Source organism: Ovis canadensis, chromosome 17 (assembly GCF_042477335.2).
Source record: "Ovis canadensis isolate MfBH-ARS-UI-01 breed Bighorn chromosome 17, ARS-UI_OviCan_v2, whole genome shotgun sequence".
Classification (NCBI taxonomy): Eukaryota; Metazoa; Chordata; class Mammalia; order Artiodactyla; family Bovidae; genus Ovis; species Ovis canadensis.
Genome location: NC_091261.1, coordinates 62,237,483 through 62,264,587, shown reverse-complemented (window position 1 = coordinate 62,264,587; position 27,105 = coordinate 62,237,483). Strand labels below are relative to the sequence as shown.

General features: G+C 44.5%; 1 protein-coding gene across 1 annotated transcript in view; it reads left to right on the top strand.

Annotated features, from left to right (window-relative positions):
* DNAH10 (dynein axonemal heavy chain 10) overlaps positions 1 to 27,105 on the top strand; it is a 166,163-nt gene that overhangs the window by 72,662 nt on the left and 66,396 nt on the right. The window contains exons 31-45 of the mRNA XM_069557673.1: positions 1,656 to 1,925; positions 2,064 to 2,247; positions 4,147 to 4,281; positions 5,395 to 5,547; positions 8,180 to 8,368; positions 10,094 to 10,240; positions 11,179 to 11,370; positions 13,181 to 13,299; positions 15,496 to 15,654; positions 16,113 to 16,248; positions 16,954 to 17,076; positions 19,029 to 19,163; positions 19,462 to 19,678; positions 25,442 to 25,561; positions 26,819 to 26,964. Of these exons, the coding sequence (XP_069413774.1) occupies positions 1,656 to 1,925; positions 2,064 to 2,247; positions 4,147 to 4,281; positions 5,395 to 5,547; positions 8,180 to 8,368; positions 10,094 to 10,240; positions 11,179 to 11,370; positions 13,181 to 13,299; positions 15,496 to 15,654; positions 16,113 to 16,248; positions 16,954 to 17,076; positions 19,029 to 19,163; positions 19,462 to 19,678; positions 25,442 to 25,561; positions 26,819 to 26,964 (2,425 nt within the window). The remainder of the gene's footprint in view (positions 1 to 1,655; positions 1,926 to 2,063; positions 2,248 to 4,146; positions 4,282 to 5,394; positions 5,548 to 8,179; positions 8,369 to 10,093; positions 10,241 to 11,178; positions 11,371 to 13,180; positions 13,300 to 15,495; positions 15,655 to 16,112; positions 16,249 to 16,953; positions 17,077 to 19,028; positions 19,164 to 19,461; positions 19,679 to 25,441; positions 25,562 to 26,818; positions 26,965 to 27,105) is intronic.

Genomic DNA, 27,105 nt, shown 5'->3' with positions numbered 1-27,105 from the left:
CTATTTAATGAATTATTAGGACAGAGCATAGTATTTGTCTGACTAGGATCCTTCTTGGTTCTGTGCCATATAAGAAATGGGTTTATCGCTTTATGTAATTGAGTGTATATAGATACATTCATTGGTGTATTGGTAAACTAGCTCTCTGAGAAGATAAGCTTTGATTTAGAGCATATGCCAGTTCCCATAGTGTAAATACTCTGCATGCCTAACTGAGACGCAAGCCCTCTGGAACTAGTCAATGAGAGAAGCAAGGTGCAGTGTAGCTTGTGTTGCCGGATGCCAGTTTTGGAAAAACAGCCATCACACCCCCTTCTCCCCATTTATGTGTCTTTATACAGGTTTGTATGAGAATAGAAAAGGGTGCCCAGTGACACTCAGGAAATTATAGCAAGGAAGCATGGGAGGTGTGGTCAGAGATAATCAATTTTTTTTGTTGGAATTTTAAAAAATTTAAAAATTCTTATAATGTGCCTATCATACTAAATAACTTTTAAGCATCTGTAAAAACACGTCTTTCAACTGATCTGGCTTCTTTTACACAGTCACGCCCCTGTAACTGTTCATGCGCACGTCTCCGTTGGCCTGGAGTTCCATTATCTAACCCGAAGAGGTTTATCTCCTTTGTTTATTGGTCTCTTACTTTGTCTTCCCTATTCCAGATCAAAAAAGAATTTTTTTTAATTGAAGTATAGTTGATTTACAATATTGTATTTGTTTCAGGTGTACAGCAAAGTGATTTAATTATATTAATATGTACATAAATATGTATATTTCTGATTATTTTTCTTTATAGGTTCTTGCATGATATTGAATATAATCCCCTGTGCTGTACAGTTAATCTTTGTGGCTTACTTATGTGTAGTAGTTTGTATCTGTTAATCCTACACTCCCGATTTATTCTTCCCTACCTAAGTCCCTTCCCCCTTTGGTAAGCATAAGTTTGTTTTCTGTGTCTGTGACTCTATTTCTGTCTTACTTCACTCTGTGTGATAATCTCTAGGTCTATCCATGTTGCTGCAAATGGCAATATTTCATTCTTTTTTATGGCTGAGTAATATTCCATTGTATTAGCTTGTTTCCAGGTCTTGGCTATTGTAAATTGTGCTGTGATGATCATCAGGGTGCATGTATCTTTTTGAATTATAGTTTTCTCTGGATATATGTCCAGGAGTGGAATTGTTGGGTCATAGGGTAATTCTATTTTTAGTTTTCTGAGGAGCTGCCATACTATTCTCTATAGTGGCTGCACCTACTTACATTCCCACCAGCAGTGTAGGAGCATTGCCTTTGCTCCACACTCTTTCCAGCATTTATTATTTGTAGACTTTTTAATGCTAGCCGTTCTGACTGGTGTGAGGTGATACCTCATTGTAGTTTTAATCTGCAATTCTCTAGTAATTATTGATGTTGAGCATCTTTTCATGTGCCGGTTGGCCATCTGTATGAAACAAATATTCCTTTTTGTTTTGTTTTCGGCCATGCTTGTGGGATCCTAGTTCCCTGACCAGGGATTGAACCCATGCCCTCTTCCGTGGAAGTGTGGAGTCCTAACCACTGGACTGCAAGGACATCCCAGAAGAAATAGATTCTTAACAAGACCATTTTTAGTTCCAATCCTGGGAAAATCTCATAAAGGCATGCTTTTCCTTTAGGGTCGACTGGATGCTCATGTACCAAGGGATGGTGGTGCTGGCCGCCAGCCAGGTGTGGTGGACCTGGGAGGTGGAAGATGTCTTCCGCAGAGTGCAGAAGGGGGAGAAGCAGGCCATGAAGAAATACGGCCAGAAGATGCACCGGCAGATCGACGAGCTGGTCACCCGGATCACCTTGAACTTGAGCAGGAACGACAGAAAGAAATACAACACCGTGCTCATCATAGACGTGCATGCCCGTGACATAGTCGACTCTTTCATCCGGGGCAGGTGGGGACCTCCCAGGGCGCTCGTGTCTCGAAATCTGTCCTGTGTCATCCTCTGGCCTCTCTCAGCATCTCTCCGTCTACTTTCTCTTCCGTCTCAGCTCTCTCCCTCTTCACTTATGCCCCGTTGCTCACCTTCCAGCATTCTCGAGGCCCGGGAGTTTGAATGGGAAAGTCAGCTGCGTTTTTACTGGGACCGGGAACCAGACGAGCTGAACATCCGCCAGTGCACGGGGACCTTTGGCTACGGCTACGAGTACATGGGTTTGAACGGGCGGCTGGTTATCACGCCCCTGACAGACCGGATCTACCTGACACTCACCCAGGTGACTGGCGGCCTGGCTCTGGTGGGGATCATTCACCTGGGGTTATGTGTTTTTTCTCTAGGTGTGATAGTAACTGTGATGGTATACTGGGTTGAACAGGCTTCCCAAGTGGCTCGGTGGTAAAGAACCTGCTTGCCAGGGTAGGACATGCCTGTTCAATCTCTTGGTTAGGAAGATCCTCTGGAGGAGGAAATGGCAACCTGCTCCAGTATTCTTGCCTGGGAATTCCCATGGACAGAGGAGCCTGGTGGGCTACAGTCAGTGGGGTTGCAAAGAGTCAGTCATGATTGAGCACACATGCACTGGGTCGAACAGTGTCCTCCCCACCCCAAATTCATGTCCACTCAGAACCTCAGATGTGACCCTATTTAGAAATAGGGTCTTGGCAGATTGAATTAGTTAAGGATTGGGGTGAGAACAGCCTGGATTAGAGCCCTAGGACCAATGCCTGGTGTCCGTGTAAGAAGAGGAGAGGACACTGAGGCACGAAGAGATGTGAAGACAGAGGCAGAGACTGGAGAGACGCAGCCACATGCCAGGAAATGCCTGGAGCCACCAGAAACTGGAGGAAGCCAGGAATGAGCCTCCCTTCAGGTCTTCAGAGGCAGTGTGGCCCCGCTCACACCTTAATTTCAGACTTTTAGCCTCCAGAACTGTCAGAGAACACATTTCTGTGGTTTTAAGCCAGACACCTTGGGGGTACTTTGCTATGGCAGCCCTGGGAAACGAATGCTGATAGTAAAAGGGTTCGACGGTAAAGGTCGTTCTTTAAAAATCTGTAAAAGAAGTTCCATTTGGAATATGACATACTTGCTGCCTTTTGGGATTGGGCTGTTTCAAGTTCCGGTGGCTCCCAAAACCACCCTCAGTTTCAATAGTTTGCTCAGAGGAGTTACAGAATTCAGTAAAGCCTTGTGCTCATGGTTATGGCTTTTATAGGGCTTCCCAGGTGGCTCAGTGGTTAAAAAAAAAAAAAAAAAAAGTCTGCCTGCGATGGGGGAGGTGTGGGTTCAATCCCTGGGTCAAGAAGATCTCCTGGAGAAGGAAATGGCAACCCACTGCGGTATTCTTGCCTGGAAAATCGCATGTATAGCGGAGCCTGGTGGGCTATGGGGGTGATGGATAGTGGGACACGACTTGACTAAACACCAGGAACAACAGCAACAACATGGTTTTTATAGCAAATGGATACAGATAAAAATCAGCGATGGGAGAAGGGAGGCCTGCGTTTAGCAATAGGACAGGGTCTAGGAGAGACCAGGTGTAAGCTTCAGTTTCCTGTTCAATTCAGCGGTCCAGACAGCATCATTTTCTCCAACAACTATGTGTGAAGTTCTGCTGCCTAGGGAAGCCCACGGAGCCTTGGGTTTTAACTAGGGGCTTGTCATACATACAAGACTGATCCCTCTAAATGACTGACCTTAGTCTCCAGATGCTTTTGAAGTTGACTTGCTGATGCCACGTAATCCAGGGCTTCCACCATAAATCACATTGTTATAATGTCTGGCGTGGCCCGAGGTCCCCAGATAAACAAGGACTCGGGCCTTAGAGGTCAGCTCCTAGGATCCAAAGACAAAGGGCCAAACCTTTCTTTGGGCAAAATGAATCCTTCCCTGCACATAAGTCCATCTTCTCATTAGACTCAGCTCTGGGAACTACTAGGGTGGATACAGAGTCCAGCATGTTGTGGAGTCATTGGTTTTCTGGTCCCTGTATAACAGGGGGTTGGGGTGGAGTGGTCAGTGGAGGTCAGTGGAGGTCAGGGTCACTGTCAGAAAAGGTGAGTGTGAGCTGGTCCATTACCATTTATATATTCCACATAGATTGTCATGAACTGGTCATTGACACCTCTTTCCTTCCATGGCAGACAACACATGTTTTGCATTTGACTTCTGACAGGCACTGTCCATGTATCTGGGTGGGGCTCCTGCTGGCCCAGCAGGTACCGGCAAAACCGAGACCACCAAGGACCTGGCCAAAGCCTTGGGCTTGCTCTGTGTCGTAACCAACTGCGGAGAAGGCATGGATTACAAAGTAAGGATCTGGTGTCACTTCTTCCATCCAAAGACTAACCAGGCCCAACCCTGCTTAACTTCCAAGGTCAGATGAGATGGGATGCTTTCAGGATGGTACAGCCGTCGATACCCTGACATCACTTCTAGTGCCATCTTCCTAGGCCAAGAGCTCAAAGGAGGACATGGGTGAAAGCATTTTATCTCATATTCTTCCAAGAAGTGACATAGTGACAGCTGGAGGTGGGGAACCTTTCACCATCACAGTCTGGGAACTTGGATGTATTTCTTTGTTAGCAGCATGTGGAGCAAGCGTCTCAGACTAAATGCCCACTGGAGCCAGGTGAATAGTGTAAATCAGTAAACAGCAGACATACACAGAGAGTGGTGGTGACTGTGGCAACTGGAAAGCAAAGCTCCATTGGAAGGAGGCGCGGGTGTTCAGGTTAGGTCAATTGTCACCAAGAAGAGAGGACCCAGTATTGCTGGATTTTTCAGCATCTCAAGAGAAACCAGAAATCTGAGTTTTTTTTTACATTAAAATCCTTAATTTTTGAAATCTTTGAACTTCTTTACAAAACAGAAATACTACAGTCACAAATGTAGAAAACAAAGATATGGTTACCAGGGATTATGGAGGGGGAGGGATAAACTGGAGATCAGAATGGACATGTACATACTACTATATATAAAATAGATCGCTAATAAGGGCCTACTGCATAGAACAGGGAGCGCTACTCAGTACTCTGCAGTGGCCGATAGGAGAAAGAATCTAAAACACAATGGAGGTGTGTGTGTGTGTGTGTGTGTGTGTGTGTGTGTGTGTGTGTATAACTGATTCACTGTGCTGTACAGCAAAAACTAACACGACATTATAAATCAACCCTGCTCGAATAAAAATTTTTTAAAATTAAAAAAATCCTGAATTTGTGAAATCCCATGATTGGGAGCTGGCCCACAAGAGGCCTTGGAAATCTTGCCAGGAAGATCCATTAGTAGAGTGGCTGGCTGAACGCGTCTCTGCCAATCTGATAATCATCGTTTGCTTTTAATTTAGAAAATTGTATCCATATGTGGATTGCTTGTGATTTTAAAGATGAAAATTGCCCTTGTCCTGACATTCCTTTCATCCTAGGCTGTCGGGAAGATCTTCTCAGGCCTTGCTCAGTGTGGGGCTTGGGGCTGCTTCGACGAGTTTAATCGCATCGATGCCTCTGTGTTGTCAGTCATCTCGTCCCAGATTCAGACGATAAGAAATGCTCTGATCCATCAGTTAACCACGTTCCAGGTGAGGATAAGTGTGAAGCTGGCCCAGATCCTCCCCAGGATGGGAACATGCGACGGTGGACAGTCATCTATCCAGACCAGGCTCCCCCAGATGTAGATTTGCCTGACTTCTGCTTTCATGTGGAGATAATTGGGTTTCCCCAAGTGATCAGTGATTATCTTTGATAATTAAGTACTGTAATAATCTAAGAACTTCAGACATGGGACTCCCTGATGGTCCAGTGGTTAAAACTCAGAGCTCCCAATGCAATGGGCACTGGTCCAGTCACTGGTTGGGAAATAGGATCTTGCATGCTTCATGGGACAGCCAAAAAATAAATTAAAAAAGTAAATTACAGACATGACTAATAGTGATGGGTAGGGCCATATTCTCAAGTAAGTGAAGTATAAGGTCCCCTTTCAAGGTCAAAAGATGTTTTTAATGACTTCCCAAATTTGAGAAAAAGTGACTTAAGAGAAATTAAGATTCTGTTGAATCAGAATGTCTTCAGTAGAAATTATTGCAATGAACAAGAAATTTTGCCTTCAGACCCAGTAAAGTTAGGGCATTTATAATGACCAAGTTTTTTTTGAATGTCATTTTGGATCAATAAGAACCATTTCTGTGGACATTTATTTATTTTTTGGCCACACCATGAAGCACGTGGGATCTTAGTCCCCTGACCAGGGATTGAACCCACACCCTCTGCATTGGAAGCATAGAGTCTTAACCACTGGACCCCCAGAGAAGTCCCATGACCAAGATTTTTAAGGTTGTTATTAAAGTGAAAAGGCAATTTTAATTTTTTTTTGAGATTGTACTAATCTCTCCCTGTCCAACAATACATTTGTAGACTCAAGTTTGGGACATCTGCTTTAAGTTACATCAGATGAAAATGGATCAGAGTTTGGAGAAACGTGATCTTATGTAATTTAGGTGGCCCAGGGTGCGTCCCCTGACAGCAGGGACCAGAGTGGCTGACCCGTTTCCCTACCCTGAGGCCCTCTGTGGTCCCAGCGTGCTCTACCGTCCCTCTGGCTACTGTTCTTGCTTCTGCATGCCCTTCAACCCTTGTCGCTTTAGGACACTTGCTCCACAGACATATCAGACCCTGGGACACCAAATGCATCCCTATCTGCCTGCAATTGTCCTTTTTTCCTCCTTCACCTGAAAACTCCTATACATCCTTCAAGACCCCGCAGAGCCTCACTGGAAGATCCAGGAACCAAATTCAGCTTGGGCTGTGAGGACTCTGTTATGGGCCCCTCTGTGGCCACCCCACCTGTTTTTTCCCTGGACCTTAGTGTTGCTGGTGGTCAGAGGATTATGTAAAGTGGGTCCTATTAAACATTTGAGGATTCCAGTGAAGGTTCTAGATGGACTTCTAATTCATTAGTTCTGAAACATTTTAGGACTGAGCTTACTACTGCCATGGGAGACACATTGAACCTACAATGCATTTGGTTTTCTAGAAGCTGTGTTTTTAAGAGCAGGCCTGTCTGTCATCTCCAGGGGATGCTCTGGGACTCACATGAGACATTGAGGCATGGATGACAGTGGTCTCAGTGCAGATCTGGGAGATAAGACAGCAGCCTCCATCCTTCGGGAAGCATCAGATACCTGCTGGGCTGCCCTCTTGTCAGAGGCAGCCTGGGCCTCATAAAAATAAGAATTCTGTTTTTTGTGTGTCTGATGGGCCATTAAAAGAAACAAAACAGTAAAATCTTGGTAGAGAGGAAAGTTGAGATAGTTGAAATTCACTGTAGGCTAAAGAGACTCAAAATATGAGTCTGTTATGAGAGATGTTATGGGGAGGGAGGAGGGAGGGGGGTTCATGTTTGGGAATGCATGTAAGAATTAAAGATTTTAAAATTAAAAAAAAAGAATCAAAATATAGAGATTTCTGTACTTTGTCAGTCCATGGAGCACCTGGAGGACAAAGGCTGGTTTCTTAAAAAATATATATATACATATATACACATTTAGTTATTTATTTGGCATGCTAGGTCTCAGTTGTGGCACGCAGGATCTTTAGTTGTGGCATATGAACTCTTAGTTGTAGCTTGCTGGATCTAGTTCCCTGACCATGGATTGAACCCTGGGCTCCCTCCATTGGGAGCTCAAAGTCTTAGCCACTGGACCACCAGGGAAGTTCCAAGGCTGGTTTCTCAAAGGATGCTGAGGTTGGATTCTGGTGGGAAAGGTATGGGTGACACCCAGGCAGCCAGATGGGGGTGAAGGTGGGAATGGGAAAAGAAATGACAATTAACATGAATGAAAATCCACACTGTGCGAATTGATGGGCTGGGTGTTCTGGACGATGGAGACTCAGAGGGAGTAAGTGACCCATTGGGGGTCCTGCAGCACCTCAAATCAACCCCAGGCTGCACACTTTCCCAACATCAACTAGTTTTTAAGTCGACAGACCCTGGATTTGGATCAGAGTTTGGGGGTTGACTGAGGCTTGACACCCAGAACATTGAGGTCATAAGCATGGGGACTCTGCATTTATCACCAGGAAGGGGCAAGACACAGATGGTGATGTCTGCTTTTTATCCGTGAAAACGAGTAGCCACACGGCTCCCCAGGTCACCTTTCCCCTGGCAGGCTGGCCAGCAGCATAACCCTTCCTTCCTTTGCTCTTGTCCCCTAGTTTGAAGGGCAAGAGATCTCCCTGGACTCCAGAATGGGCATCTTCATCACCATGAACCCTGGCTACGCAGGTCGCACGGAGCTGCCCGAGTCGGTGAAGGCTCTCTTCCGGCCGGTGGTGGTGATCGTGCCGGACCTGCAGCAGATCTGCGAGATCATGCTGTTCTCTGAGGGCTTCCTCTGGGCCAAGGTGAGGCCCCCCCAGTGCCCCGTGGCCCCGGACCCCAACTGAGTCTGTGCTCAGACTGGGGCCTGGGCCATTTTCGTTCTGTGTGACTCTTCAAATAGTTTTGCTTGGTTTCTCTCCCTCCCATTTATTAAACAAAGAATGATAGATGCTTTGGGAACAATTAATTTTTTGTATTCTTTTTATCTATTAGGCTGCACTGGGTTTTAGTTGTGGCATATGGGATTCCAGTTCCTTGGCTAGGAATTGAACCTGGGCCCCCTGCATTGGGAGTGTAGAGTCTTAGCCACTGGACCACTGGGGAGGTCCTCTCCCTCCCTTTTTAAAATGACAACTTTCATTTTGGAACCATTTGACTCACAGGAGGTGGGGGCTAGAGTCCAGAGAGCTCCAGGGGCCCCTCATCCAGCTTCCCGCAGTGATACCCTCAAATCTGGGAAAATTACGTGGACACAATGCTATTAACTCACGTATGGGCTTTATTTGGGTTTCACCAGGTTTCACCTTCTCCCTCTCTCTCTCGTGTGTGTGTCTAGTTCTGTGACATTTAATCCCATGTATAGAACAACTGGAGCCACAATCCGGACACAGAACTGTCTCATTATCACAGAAAAACTCCTTATGTCACCCCTTAGTGGTGGCACCCTGCCCCCAACTCTACCTCACAACTGCCAGTAATTCTCTATCACTACAATTACATCACTTCTAGAATGTTCTATGCATGAAATTATACAGCGTGTAACCCTTTGAGGTGGGCTTTTTTTTCACTAAGCCTCATGCCCTATGTGGCTTTAAAAATATATTGCTATATTTAAGATGGATAACCTACTGTACAGCACGGGGAACTCTGTTCAATGTGATGTGGCAGCCTGGGATGGGAGGGGATTTTGGGGGAGAATGGAGACATGTATATGTATATCTGAGTCCCTTTGCCTTCCACCTGAAACTATCACAACGTTGTTGGCTATACTGCAATATAAAAATTAAAAGTTCAAAAAATAAAGTAAGCTATGAGCAAAAAAACAACAAACAAACAACTTTTCTTAACAAAAGCAAAAATATATAGGGATAATGCCTTTATCATGTCTTAAAATGTATATAAAAAGATGGTACACATACATTTCCACAGAAGGTTCTGGAAAAGTTGCAAAATAGCAAATATTTTTAAACTAAAGGATTGTTAGGTTGCTTCTCTGCAGTTTTTTGGTGAAGGCTTTTATTGGCAATCCTCTTGTCTAGGTTGTGAGCCAGAGAGGAGAGATCACTGGTTCTCGGTTTTTATGTGCAAACTCCCCATGCCATCCCTAGGGACAAGCAGGTTTTGAATCGATGTAGACCAGGTGAATGACTCATCCTCAAAAATGGTTACAAGAAAACTTTAATAACACGTTTAGTTCAAAGGAATCCAGTTTCTGAGTATAGTTGCCATGATTTAAAACACTGGATGAGTTCTGTTCTTCAAGGTGGTTAAGATTTTCCTTGGCACTCAAGGACTGTCATCCAACTTTACTAAGGCTGGTGTACTTTTCAATTAGGTCCTAGGTTTGTCACTGTGAAAAATGAAGGTCCCGTCCTGGTATTTGTTACAGGCAAGAGCATCTTGCTTGTATCTGTTTGTAGAGCAGCTTCACCTGAACATCTTTATGTCACTTTTCTTTGTGGCATAATGTTCCAGTATTTTCAGGGCATTTCCTTCATGTATTTTTTCAATATCTTTTATCACAAAAGACTCTGGCCAAAAAGATGACTGTCCTGTATAAGCTGGCCCGGGAGCAGCTCTCCAAGCAACATCATTATGATTTTGGACTCAGAGCCCTGAAATCGGTATTGGTGATGGCTGGTGAACTGAAGAGAGGTTCTGCTGAGCTTCGGGAGGTAGGGGCCACGTGCGCTAAGTTCTCTGGGTTTTTATTAGGTTCACGGGTATTGAACGAATGCTGGGATGGAAGTGCCAGGGAGCACAGGTCAATCAAGAAAAAGCTTTCCTTTTTTCATATAGTTTTATTTGTTGAAGTCTTTCTCTTTTTTAAACTTTGGTTTTGGCTGTGCTGGGCTTCATTGCTGTATGGGCCTTTTCTCTAGGTACAGCAAGTGGGGGCCACTCTCTAGTTGTGGTGTTGGGGTTCTCATTCCAGTGGCTTCTTTTCTTGTGGAGCATGGGCCCTAGGGCATGCAGGCTTCAGTAGTTGCGGCTCCCAGGCTCTAGAGCACAGGCCCAATAGTTGTGGCACCTGGGTCTAATTGCTCCATGTCAAGTGGGACCCTGGACCAGGAATTGAACCCCTGTCTCCTGCATTGGCAGGTGGATTCTTTACCACTGAGCTACCAGGGAAGCCCAAGAAAAAGCTTCATGTTTAGCTGTCACTTCATTTAGCTGTCTGGCCTTCCTTTGGTCTCTCCTTCATTATATCGTTCTCTTCTAATTTGACTTATTAGTTAAGTTCATTGTCTTCACAGCACCAGTGTTTGTAACACTTCAGTGATAATAATCGATCTACAATTGCAGGGTGGTGTGATGGCGGGGTGGGGAACAAAATTCTCAAGAAAGCGTGAACATGAGTGTTTTTCCTCTTTGCAATAAAAGCCAGAGGAACAGTCATGTTTCTTTCACATGGGGCTTCCTCCAAAACAGAGCTCAATGGAGGCTGCTCTGTGGGCAACAGACTCACGTGTCTCTCCAGAAACTCTACCTGCAGTGCTCTATGTTTTATATTTCATGGAAGATTTCATTGTCTATTTCATAAGACTATTTTTGGACGAGCCCTGGGGTCTTCTGGAAATGTCTCTGAAGACCTGTGTTTCATTCCATGCAGGATGTGGTGTTGATGAGGGCCCTTCGAGACATGAACCTACCCAAGTTCGTGTTTGAAGACGTGCCTCTCTTCCTTGGTTTGATCTCTGATCTGTTTCCTGGACTAGATTGCCCTCGGGTTCGCTACCCTGATTTCAATGATGCCGTGGAACAGGTGCTTCAGGAAAATGGCTACATCATCCTACCTGTCCAGGTAAAGTGGTGCTGAAGATGAGAGTTCACTGACTTTCTCTGGGTCCTTTCCATTTTTTTTTCATTAAAAAAAATTGTAAAATGCACATAAAATTTCCTGTCTTAACCATTCCCCACCCCTACCCCCATTTTTTATTGTGATAAAGTACATACAACATAAATTTACCATCTTATCTTACATCTTATCCATTTTTAGTGATGTTAGGTATATTTATGTCATTGTAAAACAGATCTCCAGAACTTTTGCATTTTGAAAAAGAGAAACTCTGTTCCCATTGAATAATAACTCCTTATTTCCCCCTCCTCAGCCCCTGGTAACCTCTACTCTATTTGACTCCTCTGGGAATCTTATATGTGGGGAATCATACAGTATTTGTCCTTTTGTGTTTGGCTGATTTCACTGAGCATCATGTTCTCAAGGTTCATCCATGTTGTAGCATGTGTCAGAATTCCCTTCCTTTTTAAGGCCAAGCAATATGCCGTTGTATGTATATATCACCTTCCGACTGGCGTAATATGATCAGATAAGTGTTTTTTGGGGAGCGGGAGTTCGATCATCTAAGGTTTTCTTCCTCCCCTCCTTTCTTCCCCCAGAGTCATACTTACAAAAAAATTAAATTAGATATTACAAATGGAATTTTGATCACCTGAAACCTGTGAGGTTGTATATGTTGTCTGTAGGCCATAAATTAATGCTCAAGTGTTCTGCTGAGGGTGTCAACTCCCCAAACTGCAGGGTCGGAATGACTGCCTCTAGATGGGCCACCTTGGGCCATCAGGCTGCCCAGAGGTTTCAGGCAGGGGGAGTGGGTACCAACCACAGATGAGAGAGCCCTCTGCAATTTTCCTCGCCTTGGTGGTTTCCTCTACAGGGAGTTTTTTAAAGAGATGTGTTTTTTGGTTGGAAATGTAAAATGGTGTAGCCACTTCAGCAAAGTCTGATGGTTCCTCAAAAAGTGAAACTTAAGAGTTACCTTGCGTGCATGCATGCTGAGTCACTTCAGTCATGTCTGACTCTTTGCAGCCCCATGGACTGTAGTCCTCCAGGCTCCTCTGTCCATGGGATTCTCCAGGCAAGAGTACTGGAGTGGGTTGTCATGCCCTCCTCTGGGGGATCTTCCCAACCCAGGGATCGAACCCAGGTCTTCTTACATCTCCTACATTGGCAGGAAAGTTCTTTACCACTGGTGCCACCTGAGAAGCCCAGAGTTACCATATGATACAGCAATTTTATTCCTAGGTATAAACCCAAGAGAAATGAGAGCGTATTTATCCACATGAAAACTTGTCCACAAATATTCATAACAGTGTTATTCATAATAGCCAAGAAGTGGAAATCATACAACAGATGCAGGGATAAACATAATGTCGTCCATCCATATAATGGAATATTATTTGGCCATAAAAAAAATGAGGCACTGACACAGGCTACCCTGATGTTAGTGTATAGCACGATACTAAGTGAAAGAAGCCAGACACCCAAGACTACATACTGCATGATTCCATTGCTATATTCCATTTATATGTTGAGAATGGGCAAATCCATACAGACAGAAAGTGGGCGCTTGGAGCTGGGGGCAATGGGCTTGGTAGACATGGCTAATGAGCATGCGGGTTTTATTGGGAGAGTGATGAAAATGTTCTAAAATTGAATGTCATGATGGTTTCACAAACTTTCAAATATATTAAAGCCACTAGATTGCTGAAACACTTTAAATGGGTGAATTGTACAGTATGCAAATTCTAGCTCAATAAACCTGTTTTTAACAAGAAGGTATGTTTTAACTCAGCTGCCAATGTTTGTCCCCCAGGTGGATAAGGTGGTTCAGATGTACGAGACCATGTTGACTCGCCACACGACGATGGTGGTGGGGCCCACGGGAGGGGGCAAGTCCGTGGTCATTAACGCTCTGTGTCAGGCCCAGACCAAGTGAGTAAGGGTGTCTGTGGGGAGGGCTTGGTTGCCAGGGTGGTTTCATGGTGAGATCAGTGGCATATTACTTCATCCCACTTTGTACTCTGATTTCCTGGGAGATTACATTGGTCCCAAATAGCCCTCTTTAAGCCCAGAGCATCCTTTTTGGGGAGGGGCATGCCTCAGGGCTTGTGGGATCTTAGTTCCCTGACTAGAGATGGGACCCTTGCCCCCTGCAGTGGGAACATGGAGTCCTAACCACTGGGCTACCAGTGAAGTCCCCAAACCAGAGCATCTTAACTTGTTTCATTGCTGATTTAGTTGATATATTTTAGAAGGCAAAACAGTGAGCCTTTTGTCCATCAGGCTGTAAATAGGTTTATTTATGAAATGATTATTTCACCAGCTATCTTATAAGGTTTTGAAAATTAGCTTAGGTTGTATTTTCTTGACGTTCAGATTCCTTTAAAGTCAGCCAGGACCCACACCATTATGTGACACTGTTATGGTATCAGAGTGGCAGGAAAGAAAGTCACCTCCCTAAATGCCTTGTCCTTGCCAGCCTTGCAAGAGCTGTATCTCTTGAAGGAAAAAGTGACCTCACACTCCTAGTATAGAATGTCACAAAGACCTGTGGTGAATCAATCAATACTCTTAAACTGAAAATGAGTTTCTGATTCTCACTTTTCTCCTAAGCAGTCACTTCCCAGGTAGCACTAGTGGTACAGAACCCATCTATCAGTGCAGGAGACATAAGAGACTCGGGTTTGTTCCCTGGGTCAGGAAGATCCCCTGGAGAAGGACGTAGCAACTCGCTCGAGTATTCTTGCCTGGAGAATCCCATGGACAGAGGAGCCTGGTGGGCTATAGTCCATAGGGTCTCAAAGAGTCGGACACGACTGAAGCGACTTAGCACACGTGCGACACTACATTGCAGAAAGATTTCAATACATGCTGATGTTCCAGCAAGAATCCAAATCAAGCCTTATAATTGTTGTGACTTTACCAGGTCTAGATAGTCTATAACATCTTTTATAGTTTATAAAAGTTTGTAAAATGAGTGTGTCATTTCTTCATATTCCTTCTTGTATTTTTCATGAGAAAACCATTGGACCGTGGCTTACTGATTGTAAGGATTTTATTCCATAGCCATCCTGTATTTATTCTTTAATTAATTCATTGTTAGATCATTTATGAAACTATTATGTATAGATGTATCAGTATGCCACTATTATTTTTCTTTACTTTGTTAATTATGAACTATGGTTCATGTGAACTTCAGTTTTCTGTGGATGAATTAATCCCTCAGCACCATGGGCATTTACAGGCATTGTAGTAGGAAATACCCCTACATATAAGTCTAAGTGATTTATAAAAAAAGCAACTCAGGGTCTTCCCTGGTGTTTCAAAGGCTGAGACTCCAAGCTGCCAATGCAGGGGACCCAGGTTCGATCCCTGGCCAGGGAACTAGATCCTCTATGCCTCAACTAAAAGAACCCATGTGCTGCAACTAAGACCTGGTGCAGCCAAATAAATAAATAAATATCTAAAAAATAACAACGCAGAGTGGATGTCTTTCTATTAACACAAGGGATTGAACATCATGAGTTCAAAGGTTTTATGTTACCCTGATGACTGTTGCCTCTTATACAGTAGTTGTGAAATATTTACATAAATATGCCATATGCATGAATATGTAAATACACAGAGATGAAATACATATGAAGGTTAGCATCTGTTGCCCCCAAAATCAAAGCCGTGTTATCAGTTCAGACCTCGCTTGTATTGGGGCCACATGTCTGGTGAAAGGTGGTTCCCTTGCCTTTGTTAGTTGCTCAGTCATGTCTGACTCTTTTTGACCCCATGGACTGTGGTCCACCAGGCTCCCCTGTCCATGGAATTCTCTAGGCAAGAATACTAGAGTGGGTTGCCATTCCCTTCTCCAGGGGATCTTCCTCATCCAGGGATTGAACTCGGGTCTCCTGCATTCACAGGCAGATTCTTTACCATCTGAGCCACCAGGAAAGCCCCCCACCCTTGACATTAGTAAAAACCATTAACAGAAAATGGGAAGCCCAGAGCAGGGTTTGGATGGTTTGCATGTTAAATTTTGGATCGGATCCAAAATCTAACCCCCTACATGAGTGGCCTGGATTGTTCTAATGCGTTGAGTCTGCCTGAGTCCTGGCTGAGGCTTTTCATTCTATGTAGGCTTGGGCTGGTGACAAAGCTGTATATCCTGAACCCCAAGGCTATGAGTGTCATAGAGCTGTATGGCATCCTGGATCCCACCACCCGAGACTGGACAGATGGGGTGCTGTCCAACATCTTCCGGGAGGTCAACAAGCCCACGGATAAGAAGGAGCGAAAGTGAGTATCTGTGTAAGGAGGGAAGAGCCTGGGTGGATTTGTAATGAATTAGCCAAAACTTACAAGTAAACAACTGATGTGTAGTACTGTATGTAGTTTCATGCTTGGAGGCAGGTAGACTCAGAAGGCTCTGCTCGTGAAGCTCTAGGTACCACTTCAGCACTGTTTCTGTCTTATGTAATTTTTTCTCCTTGACTGCGTTGGTCCCCAGCTTACCATGGAGGAAGCTGAGGTCCAGGGAATGGAGGGAAGAGCTTGCCTCAAGGCCAGGGATGTGAGCTTGGGACATGATGGTTATTTTATTAGGTCAAATCTCTGGACCAAGTAGGCTGCTCTGTCTCACGTTCTGGTTAGAAAACCCTGGGAAAAGGTGTTCAACATGAATGGGGAGGTTACACCAAGTTGCATAATGGGAAGCCTTCCAGGTGCCATGGCTCACTTTTTTCCGATTGCCACAGGTATATTTTATTCGATGGTGATGTGGATGCCCTGTGGGTGGAGAACATGAATTCTGTGATGGATGACAACAAGCTGTTGACGCTGGCCAATGGTGAGCGCATTCGGCTTCAAGCGCACTGTGCCCTGCTCTTCGAGGCAAGTAGTGATGAAGAATAATTTCAAATAGAAGTCTTTATTTGAATTACAATTTGAAGTGCTTATTTTTAAAAATTTATTGAAGTATAATTGATTTGCAATGTTGTATTTATTTCTGCTGTATAGCAGAGTGATTCAATTATACATTTATATGCATTCTTTTTCATATTCTCTTGCATTATGTTTTGAATATAGTTCCCCAGACTATACAGTAGGACCTTGGTGTTTATCCATTGTGTATATAATAGTTTGCATCTGCTGACCCCAGCTCTCAGTCCTCCCCTCTCCCTATGCCCTCCTCCTTGGCACTCACAAGTCTATTCTCAGTCTGTTTCTGTCTTGTAAATAAATTCACTTGTGTCATATTTTAGATTCCACATATAACTGATACCATATGGTATTTGTCTTTCTCTTTCTGACCTGTTTCATTTAGTATGATCATCTTTAGGGCCATCCATGTTGCTGCAGATGGCATTATTTCATTCTTTTTATGGCTGAGTCATATTCCATTGTATGTATATACCACAACTTCTTTATCCATTCATGTGTTGATGGAAATTGGCATTGTTTCCATGTCTTGGCCATTGTTAATAGTGTTGCAGTGAACACTGGGGTGCATATATCTTTTTGAATTGTAGTTTTGTCCAGATATATTCCTAGGAGTGGGACTGCTATAGATAACACTGAGTTTGTTCATTTCTTCAGGTCGGGGATTTACAGTATGCCTCCCCTGCGACTGTGTCTCGATGTGGAATGGTTTATGTGGATCCTAAAAACTTGAAATATCAACCATACTGGAAAAAATGGGTTAATCAAATACAAAACAAGGTGAAAATTATTTCCAAAATGAACTAACAATCATTTGTATTGGTGGCTAATTGGATAAACATAACTCAGAGGGATGTTTGTCACTGAAGGGCATGACCTTGACCTTGACCTGCCCATGATCTTGAGCACTAAATATTATCAGTAAGTTGGGTGACAGCATGGAATACACCCTTATTAGATTTCCAGAGAATTCATAGCAGGTGGGATAGATGGTGATTTTGATAGTGTAGACCAGGGGGTGACAAATTTTTTCTGTGAAAAAAATTCACAGAATTTTTTGGGCCATAGGCTTTGGGGGCCATATGGTTTCTTTTGCAACTACTCAACCCCACCATTATGGTATGAAAGCTGCCATAGTACATGAATGAGCATTGCTATGTACCAATAAAACTTTATTTACGAAACAAGTGGCAGGCCAGATTTGGCTTATGGATTGTAGCTGGCAACCCCTCATCCAGCCAAGTCCAGTGGTTGAGAGACTTGTCTCTAGGAGATCTCCAGCTCCTCCTGTCTTGCTCAGTTGGAGGAACACAGTGTTTGAAGGACCTAGTTTGTCACAGAATTGAGGCTCAATGGTTTCAGTTGATCTCAGACACTGTGATATGTCATAAAGCTGCTCGGAAATGTGTACTATCTTTTTTTTTTTTTTGCTCCCGTGGGTCTTCATTGCTGCTCATGGGCTTTCTCTAGTTGCAGTGCAAGGGCTTCTCGTTGTGGCAGCTTCTCTTGTGTGGAGCGTGGGCTCTAGGGCACATGGTTTTCACAGTTGCAACTTGTGGGCTCTAGAGACACTCAGTAGTTGTAGTGCACAGGCTTAGTTCCCCTGAGGCATGTGGGGTCTTAGTTCCCCAACCAGGGATTGAACCTGCGTCCCCTGCACTGGCAGGCAGATTCTTAACCACTGGACCACCAGGGAAGTGCCATGTTTTGCCTTAATGGTAGACTTCGTTGAAAGACTCAGAGGTAAACGTGACAGTCACGTGAAGGCTGTGGCTTGACCTCACCCAGGACTTCGTGACCATGCAGAAGGCAGCTCTAGAAAGACCACTAGGCTGATGGAAAATTGGAAACTAGGATGCAATTACCCCAGAGAAGAGAGGAGCAAGGGGAACATGTTAGGACCATTTGAGGCACACTGTCTTATGGGAGGGGCTTCCTAGGTGGCGCTAGTGGTAAAGAACCCACCTGCCAAGGCCGGAGACAAAAGATCCCTGGGTCAGGAAGAGCCCCTGGAGGAGGCCATGGCGACCCACTCCAGTATTCTTGCCTGGAGCATCCCATGGACAAAGGAGCCTAGTGGGGCTACAGTCCATTAGGTCACAAAGAGTCAGACACGACTGCAGAGATAGCATTCATGCATGTCAGATGGGTGATGCCGCCATGCAAGCTCTATGCTCATCAGGGCCTCTATAGGGAGAGGGACCTTCCATTGCTTTATACTCTTTGTTCAATGGCTGTGGCCATGGCACTTAAATTCTCAGATAATCAGCTCTTTGCCCATCAGGTGGGACCTTTTATAGCACCTCTCTCCCAGGTGGTAGGATAGATTCTATGGCAGTGAAATTAAAGGTTTTGTGATGAAACAGAAGCATATTATAAAGGACAAATTTTTCTACAAATATATAGGTGAGTTATCAGAGTTTACTCACCAGCTCAGTTTCTCATTCATGAGAAACTGTTTCTCATCTCCTCTTTTTTCAAGCACAGCTTCCCATGAACTTCTGTTTGAATAAAGGAACCCTTGGGAGTTCCCCAACAGTCCAGTGGTTAGGACCCAGCACTTTCCCTGCTGAGGGCCCAGGGTGGATCCTTGGTCAGTGAACTAAGATCCTGCAAGCAGCATGGCACAGTCAAAATAATAATAATAATAATCCGTGATAGAAGAAGCAGACTGAAAATTAAAATAAATAGAGGAACCCTTGAGAATGCTTTGAAATTCTGCTCTTTTATAGATGGAGCAAGGTTACTTAGAGAGCCTGTTTGAGAAATATGTACCGTACCTCATTGATGTGATAGTGGAAGGAATAGTGGATGGAAGACAAGGGGAGAAGCTGAAGACGATAGTTCCCCAGACAGACCTAAATATGGTAAGAAACTATCTTTGTTAGCAAAAAGAAATTCTTCCCTAAAGAGCTTTCAAAAGGGAAGCAAAGACGTCAGATGGGTAAGATCTAACCTTGCTGGTTACTGACAGGGGAGACTCAATACTCCCTTTCATGACGATGAGCAAGACAAGATACTGGGCTCCATCTGCCCAAACCAATATGGTGGGCCATACAATTCCCATCGTTCTGAGATCTGGGGTCCCAGGATTTGTGACCAGAACTGACTCTCATGGGGTTGTGTGGAATATATGGGCTGACCCAGGTATTTTCCTGTAACCAGGTAACCCAATTAGCCAAGATGCTGGATTCGTTACTAGAGGGAGAAATCGAGGAGCCCGATCTTCTGGAGTGCTACTTCTTAGAGGCGCTGTACTGTTCTCTGGGCTCTTGCCTCCTTGAGGATGGAAGGGCTAAATTTGATGAATGTATTAAGCGCATTGCTTCTTTGCCTACTGCTGATACAGAAGGGATATGGGCCAATCCTGGGGAACTGCCAGGTAGGAACCAAACGTAACCTGCTTTTTTGCTCAGAACGCTTCTGGTTAGGTTTTTAGAGGACGTGACCTTGCTTTTCCATATCTATGCCTGTATGGGTTTCCTAGATTGTTTGCTTCTGTAGAAGAATGTGCAGAGCACCTAGTGGCACCCTCAGGAGAAATTCAAATGCATAAACTTCAATAGCAGAAGTCTGGATCTTAGTTGCAGCACGTGCGATCTTGAGCTGAAATCTTGAAACTCTTAGTTGGGGCATGTGGGATCTAGTTCCCTGACCAGGGATTGAACCTGGGCCCCTTGCATTGGGAGTGCAGAGCCTTAGCCACTGGACCAGTAGGGAAGTCCTAAAGCCCAGTTCCTTTGGGTGGCCTTTCTTGATGAATCCAACCTTTCCCCAGCTAGCTTAGGTGTTTGCTTCATTCACTCTGTTTAAGCTCTGTAAAATTTTCACATTGTGCTTGTCTTAATTTCTTCTCCTTTTAGATTCTCTGTTTTTTTTTTTCTCTCTAAAATTCCATAGCTAATTCATCTGCTATATTCCTGAGACTTTGCACAGCAGATAATCACATGTGGATCCACAGATCGTTTGTAGGAAATCATTATATTAAGGTTTAAGTGTTTGCATGAAAAAATATGCATCCTCAAAGAACCATATATGGTGAAAAGGTTGCATTCTCCAAGAACAATAGATAACACTAGGATCCTTCGTCTGTCTCTTAATGACAGTTGAATATGACTTGGCAGGGAGACCCAAGTTTTATTCTGTAATCATTACCTGGGCTGTTGTTTTTAAAGCTCAAAGTAAAATGATCATAGGTCTTTCTACTAGAAAGTCATTGAGCAAATAAAAGATGTTTTAAAAGTCTGTGATCCTTGCTGGGTATACACACCGAGGAAACCAGAATTGAAAGAGACACATGTACCCCAGTGTTCATCGCAGCACTGTTTACGATAGCTAGGACATGGAAGCAACCTAGATGTCCATCAGCAGATGAATGGATAAGAAAGTTGAGGTACATATACATAGTGGAATATTCAGTTCAGTTCAGTTCAGTCGCTCAGTCATGTCCAACTCTGCCACCCCATGAATTGCAGCACGCAGGCCTCCCTGTCCATCACCAATTCCCGGAGTTCACTCAAACTCACATCCATCAAGTTGGTGATGCCATCCAGCCATCTCATCCTCTGTTGTCCCCTTTTCCTCCTGCCCCCAATCCCTCCCAGCATCAGAGTCTTTTCCAATGAGTCAACTCTTCGCATGAGGTGGCCAAAGTACTGGAGTTTCAGCTTTAGCATCATTCCTTCCAAAGAACACCCAGGACTGATCTCCTTTAGAATGGACTGGGTGGATCTCCTTGCAGTCCAAGGGACTCTAAAAGTCTTCTCCAACACCACAGTTCAAAAGCATCAATTCTTCGGTGCTCAGCTTTCTTCACAGTCCAACTCTCACATCCATACATGACTACTGGAAAAACCATAGCCTGGACTCGGTGGACCTTTGTTGGCAAAGTAATGTCTCTGCTTTTGAATATGCTATCTAGGTTGGTCATAACTTTTCTTCCAAGGAGTAAGCATCTTTTAATTTCATGGCTGCAGTCACCATCTGCAGTGATTTTGGAGCCCCCAGAAATAAAGTCTGACACTGTTTCCACTGTTTCCCCATCTATTTGCCATGAAGTGATGGGATGGACAGATGCCATGATCTTCGTTTTCTGGATGTTGAGCTTTAAGCCAATTTTTTCACTCTTCTCTTTCACTTTCATCAAGAGGCTTTTGAGTTCTTCTTCACTTTCTGCCATAAGGGTGGTGTCATCTGCATATCTGAGGTTATTGATATTTCTCCCAGCAATCATGATTCCAGCTTGTGCTTCTTCCAGCCCAGAGTTTCTCATGATGTATTCTGCATATATGTTAAATAAGCAGGGTGACAATATACAGCCTTGACGTATACCTTTTCCTATTTGGAACCAGTCTGTTCCATGTCCAGTTCTAACTGTTGCTTCCTGACCTGCTTATAGGTTTCTCAAGAGGCAGGTCAGGTGGTCTGGTATTTCCATCTCTTTTAGAATTTCCCACAGTTTATTGTGACCCACACAGTCAAAGGCTTTGGCATAGTCAATAAAGCAGAAATAGATGTTTTTCTGGAACTCTCTTGCTTTTTCCATGATCCAGTGGATGTTGGCAATTTGATCTCTGGTTCTTCTGCCTTTTCTAAAACCAGCTTGAACATCTGGAAGTTCACGGTTCATGTATTGCTGAAGCCTGGTTTGGAGAATTTTGAGCATTACTTTACTAGCTTGTGAGATGAGTGCAATTGTGCGGTAGTTTGAGCATTCTTTGGCATTGCCTTTCTTTGGGATTGGAATGAAAACTGACCTTTTCCAGTCCTATGGCCACTGCTGAGTTTCCCAAATTTGCTGGCATATTGAGTGCAGCACTTTCACAGCATCATCTTTCAGGATTTGAAATAGCTCAACTGGAATTCCACCTCCACTAGCTTTGTTCATAGTGATGCTTTCTAAGGCCCACTTGACTTCACATTCCAGGATGTCTGGCTCTAGGTGAGTGATCACACCATCATGATTATCTTGGTCATGAAGATCGTTTTTGTACAGTTTTCTGTGTATTCTTGCCACTTCTTCTTAATATCTTTTGCTTCTGTTAGGGCCATACCATTTCTGTCCTTTATTGAGCCCATCTTTGCATGAAATGTTCCCTTGGTATCTCTAATTTACTTAGCTATTAGAAAGAATGCATTTGAATCAGTTCTAATGAGGTGGATGAAACTGGAGCCTATTATACACAATGAAGTAAGGCAGAAAGAAAAACACCAATATAGTATATTAATGCATACATGTGGAATTTAGAAATATAGTAACAACGACCCTATACACAAGACAGCAAAAGAGACCCAGATATAAAGAACAGACTTTTGAGACTCTGTGGGAGAAGGCAAGGGTGGGATGATTTGAGAAAATAGCATTGAAACATGTATATTACCATATGTGAAATAGATGACCAGTCCAAGTTCAGTGCATGAAACAGGGCACTCAATGCCAGTACACTGGGACAACCCAGAGGGATGGGATGGGGAGGGAAGTGGGAGGGGGGCTCAGGATGGGGAACACATGTACACCTGTGGATGATTCATGTCAGTGTATGGCAAAAACCACCACAATATTGTAAAGTAATTAGCCTCCAATTAAAATAAATTAATTAATTCTAAAAGTCTGTGGTTTGGGGACTTCCCTGGTGGCCCAGTGCCTAGGATACCATGCTCCCAATGCAGTGGGACCTGGGTTCAATCCCTGGTCAGGGAACTAGATCCCACATACCGCAACTCAGAGTTCAATGCAGCAACTGAAGATTCCGCATGCTGTTACTAAGACCTGGAGAAGCCAAGTAAATACATAAATATATATATTTTAAAAGTCTGGGGTCTTTGGGGGGCTAGTTTTCTTGTACTTTTTCAGAACCCCGAGTCCCCTCTCTGGGGGGACCTTCCTAGTTATGCCACTGTGCTGGCTGCATGCTCCTGCAACCCTCACCCTCACAGAGACGATGCTGATCCCGGTCTGGCCTTTCTCCCTTAGTTTGCCCTCAGCTTGAGAACTTGAATGGCCCTGTAGACAACCCACTTCCACATGCCTTCTGCATTCAGCTCCAGCATCTGGGTCCCTTGACCTCATCCTAGCCCATAGTGCTCAATACTGCTCTCTCTACGTCATAGTTATAGCTTCCACTCCCCACCCATCGTCAGCCTCTGTGACTCCTGCCTCAGCTGGCCTCATGGGGACTATCTGCTGCCCCTCCCTGTCTTCCTACCACCTTCTGAACCTTCTATACCCTTTTCTGCTGCCCTGTTGCTTCAGTCTCTCTTGCCTAAGTTTCCTGGCCCTCTTGCCTAATTTTGCCCTTCTGTCGAATCTGTCTGAGATAACCCAAGCTCGCCTTCTCTGCCTCCCCAGGGTTTGAATGGTACTGAGAAAATCACTATGAGGACTGAAAGTGAAAGTGTTAGTTGCTCAGTTGTATCTGACTCTTTGTGACCCTGTGGACTGCAGCCAGGCTCCTCTGTCCATGGGATTCTCCAGGCAAGAATACTGGAGTGGGTTGCCATCCCCTTCTCCAAGGGTTCTTCCCAACCCAGGGACCAAACTCCTGGCACCTCCATAAATTCAGTCTTGAACTTGAACTCCCTCTCCTATCCCCACAGGGGTAATTCATTTCCCTTTTCTCCAAATCTCCACCGGGCCCCTATCTCTGCAGATGACCTTCCTCCTTCCTTGAACAGGAAAAACCCACACTGTCAGATAGGAATTTTTCCAGCCCCCATCTTCTCCTGCCTCCTTTCTCAGGGGCAAGGAGACCCTCCTCTTGGCCAAGCTGAACCTGCCCTGAGCTTTGAGATCTGCCGCCTCCCACCTCCTCAGGCTCCTGGCTTCACCGGTTTTCTCCTCTGTCTTTTATATTTTCCATCTGTCCATCTCTACCAACCCCATCCCACTGGCTCTTTGACATGTTCTAAAGCCTTCCTAATCCTAGCCCCTTCTAGAGATATCTCTCTGCCTCTTCCTTTTTTTTTTTTTTCCAATTGTTTGGCTGCACTGGGTCTTAATTGTAGCACGCAGGATCTTTAGTTACAGTGTGTAGGATCTATTTCCGCAACCAGGGATCGAACCCAGACCCTCTGCATTGGGAGCTCAGATTCTTAGCCACTGGACCACCAGGGAAGTCCCTGCCTCTTCCCTTTTAAAGCCACATGTCCTGAAAGATTGTCCTCGAGCTACTTTCTCCTTCATCCCACCACTTCTCAACTGTCTGCCTCCCACCTCCCTTCTGCACATCTCCACCCAAACTGCTCCCAGTCAGTGCCTGCACTGCCTTCTTGTTGCCGGATCTGATAGCCTTTTCTGATCTTTGCCTCCCTGACCTTGCCCCAGTATCAGGCATGGTGCTACTTTCTGCCTTCTTAAAAATTCTTCTTCCAACCTGCTTCACTCTGGCCATGCCTGCAAAGTTTCCTTTGTTGAGTCCCCTACCTTGGCCCCTCCCTCATATCAGGATTTGGTCCTAGACCTTTTCACTCTTTGTGTCCTCACTGAGCCCTTTTCACCCTGCTCACAGCTCTGACTTCCAGGCCCTTTCCTCTCTGAGCCTTATTCTGGGTTCCCTAGTTTGGTTATATTTAAATATATCTTTCTTTTCTTTCTTTCTTCTTTTTTCCATCCATCCATATTTATCTCTCTCTATTTACCTATCCCATTGACAGAGGAGTCTGGCAGGTCCATCGGGTCACAAAAAGTTGGAATGACTAACAGTTTGGGCTTCTCTGGTGGCTCAGACTGTAAAGAATCCGTCTGCAATGCAAGAGATGTGGGTTCGATCCCTGGGTCAGGAAGGTCCCCTGGAAAAGGGTATGGCTACTGACTCCAGTATTTTTGCCTGGAGAATTCCATGGACAGAGGAGCCTGGTAGGCTACAGTCCATTGGGTTGCAAAGAATCAGACATGACTGAGTGACTAACACTTTTACTTTTCACCTATCCATCCATCCTTCCAACCATTTGTATCTGTGTATCTATGTCTATTTATGTTTATTTATCCATCCATCTTTATCTGTCTCCATCCATCTGTCTGTAGCTATCAGTTTATCCAATTAAGTTGCTATCCAGGGAACAAATAGCATTAGTTTATTTCAAGCATGAGCTGATTCTGTATTTCCACGTCCACAATCAAAACAAAACTGACCACTTTTTATTACAGGTCAGCTTCCAACCTTGTATGACTTTCACTTTGATTCCACACAGAAGAAATGGATACCGTGGAATCAATTAGTTCCAGAGTATGTTCATTCCCACAAGAGGAGATTTGTTGACATCCTGGGTACGTGAGAACCGAAGCCTCAGTTTAAGCATATGTGGTTTTCATTCTGTGTGGAAGGGTAGAAGATCCCGCGGTCCCAGTGGAACTCTACGTCCCACCCAGAGTGCTGGTTGGGAGAAACTGAACGTGAGCCATGGGTTTTGCCAAGAGGGTGGCACTTTGGATTCCTTTTATGTGCCTCTGGACGTCTGAAGATGTCTCTTCCCCTCAGCTCGTTTGCCTGGCAGGTGGATGCTCCCTGCCAGGGAGGGTGGCAGGGCTTAAGGCGGGTAGGATGCTCCTCTGCTCCTGCTCACCTTGCACAGACTCCCTTCTTCCCTGTAGAGCTATCTGGGCATGGGGAGGGATGCAGGAAGGAGGGAAAGAGGAATGGCTAAGGCAGCATTTTGTAAGAGATGCTGCTTTGAGAGGTAGTGTACTATGGATATGGTGTATTGAGCTGCATTTAACACGCTATTTGGATACCATGGAGGCTCAAGATATTCCGTGAAATGAATATCTGATTTTGGTTGGTATAGAGTTCTTATAGAGTGAAGCATACATGTTTTCTCAGGAACCAATAAGGATTGAAAACTGCCAGTGTAGGAGTAAGCCAGATTTGACTTGCAGGTTTGATACTCTCTTCAGAGGAAGCTGAAAAAAGTGAAGGTTTGTTGCTAAGTCATGTCTGACTCTTTGAGACCCCATGGACTATAGCCCCCCATGCTCCTCTGTCCATGGGACTTCCCAGGCCCGAATACTCGAGTGGGCTGCCACTGCCTCCTCCAGGGGATCTTCCTGACCCAGGGATCGAAGCCGCGTCTCCTGCTTGTCAGGTGGACTCATTACAACTGAACCACCTGGGAAGCCCTCAGAGGAAGTTGCTGGTCAGGAAACGAGTGTTGATAAGTGACTTATGCAGCAGAGAACCTGGGAATTTTCAATATCCTGAGTATAAGTCAGAAATGAATATTGAAACCATTTGGGTTTTCTACACTTGTATGTGATGATGACACAGCTGTAAAAATGTATCAAACTCCTCAAAATATACACTTAATATTGGAATGCATTTCATGGTCTGTGAATTATACCTCCATAAAGCTATTAGAAATAAACATTAGGGGTAGTGAGCGCCTCCAGTTATATGTTTTCAGGTCACCCCTTGGGTTTTTGCTGATGCTTCTTATGGGATTTATGGGATCCTGGGAAACTCCAGGCTGCCCAGGGTGCACCTTATTGGTGTTTCTCTGATGCACCAATTCTTCATATGTTCTTTAGTTCATACAGTGGACACAACCCGTACTACCTGGACACTGGAACAAATGGTTAAGATTAGGCAACCTGTTCTTTTGGTTGGTGAATCTGGTACATCCAAGACAGCCACTACCCACAACTTCCTGAAAAACCTGAATGAAGAGACTAATGTAAGTCATTATTTGTATCTATGGGCAAATAACAACTTACCCCAACACAAAGTGGTTCATACAGCAAATACTCTCTCACAGTTTCTGCAGATCTGGAATCTGGGGGTGGCTCAGCTGGTGGTTCTAGCCCAGGCTCTTTCA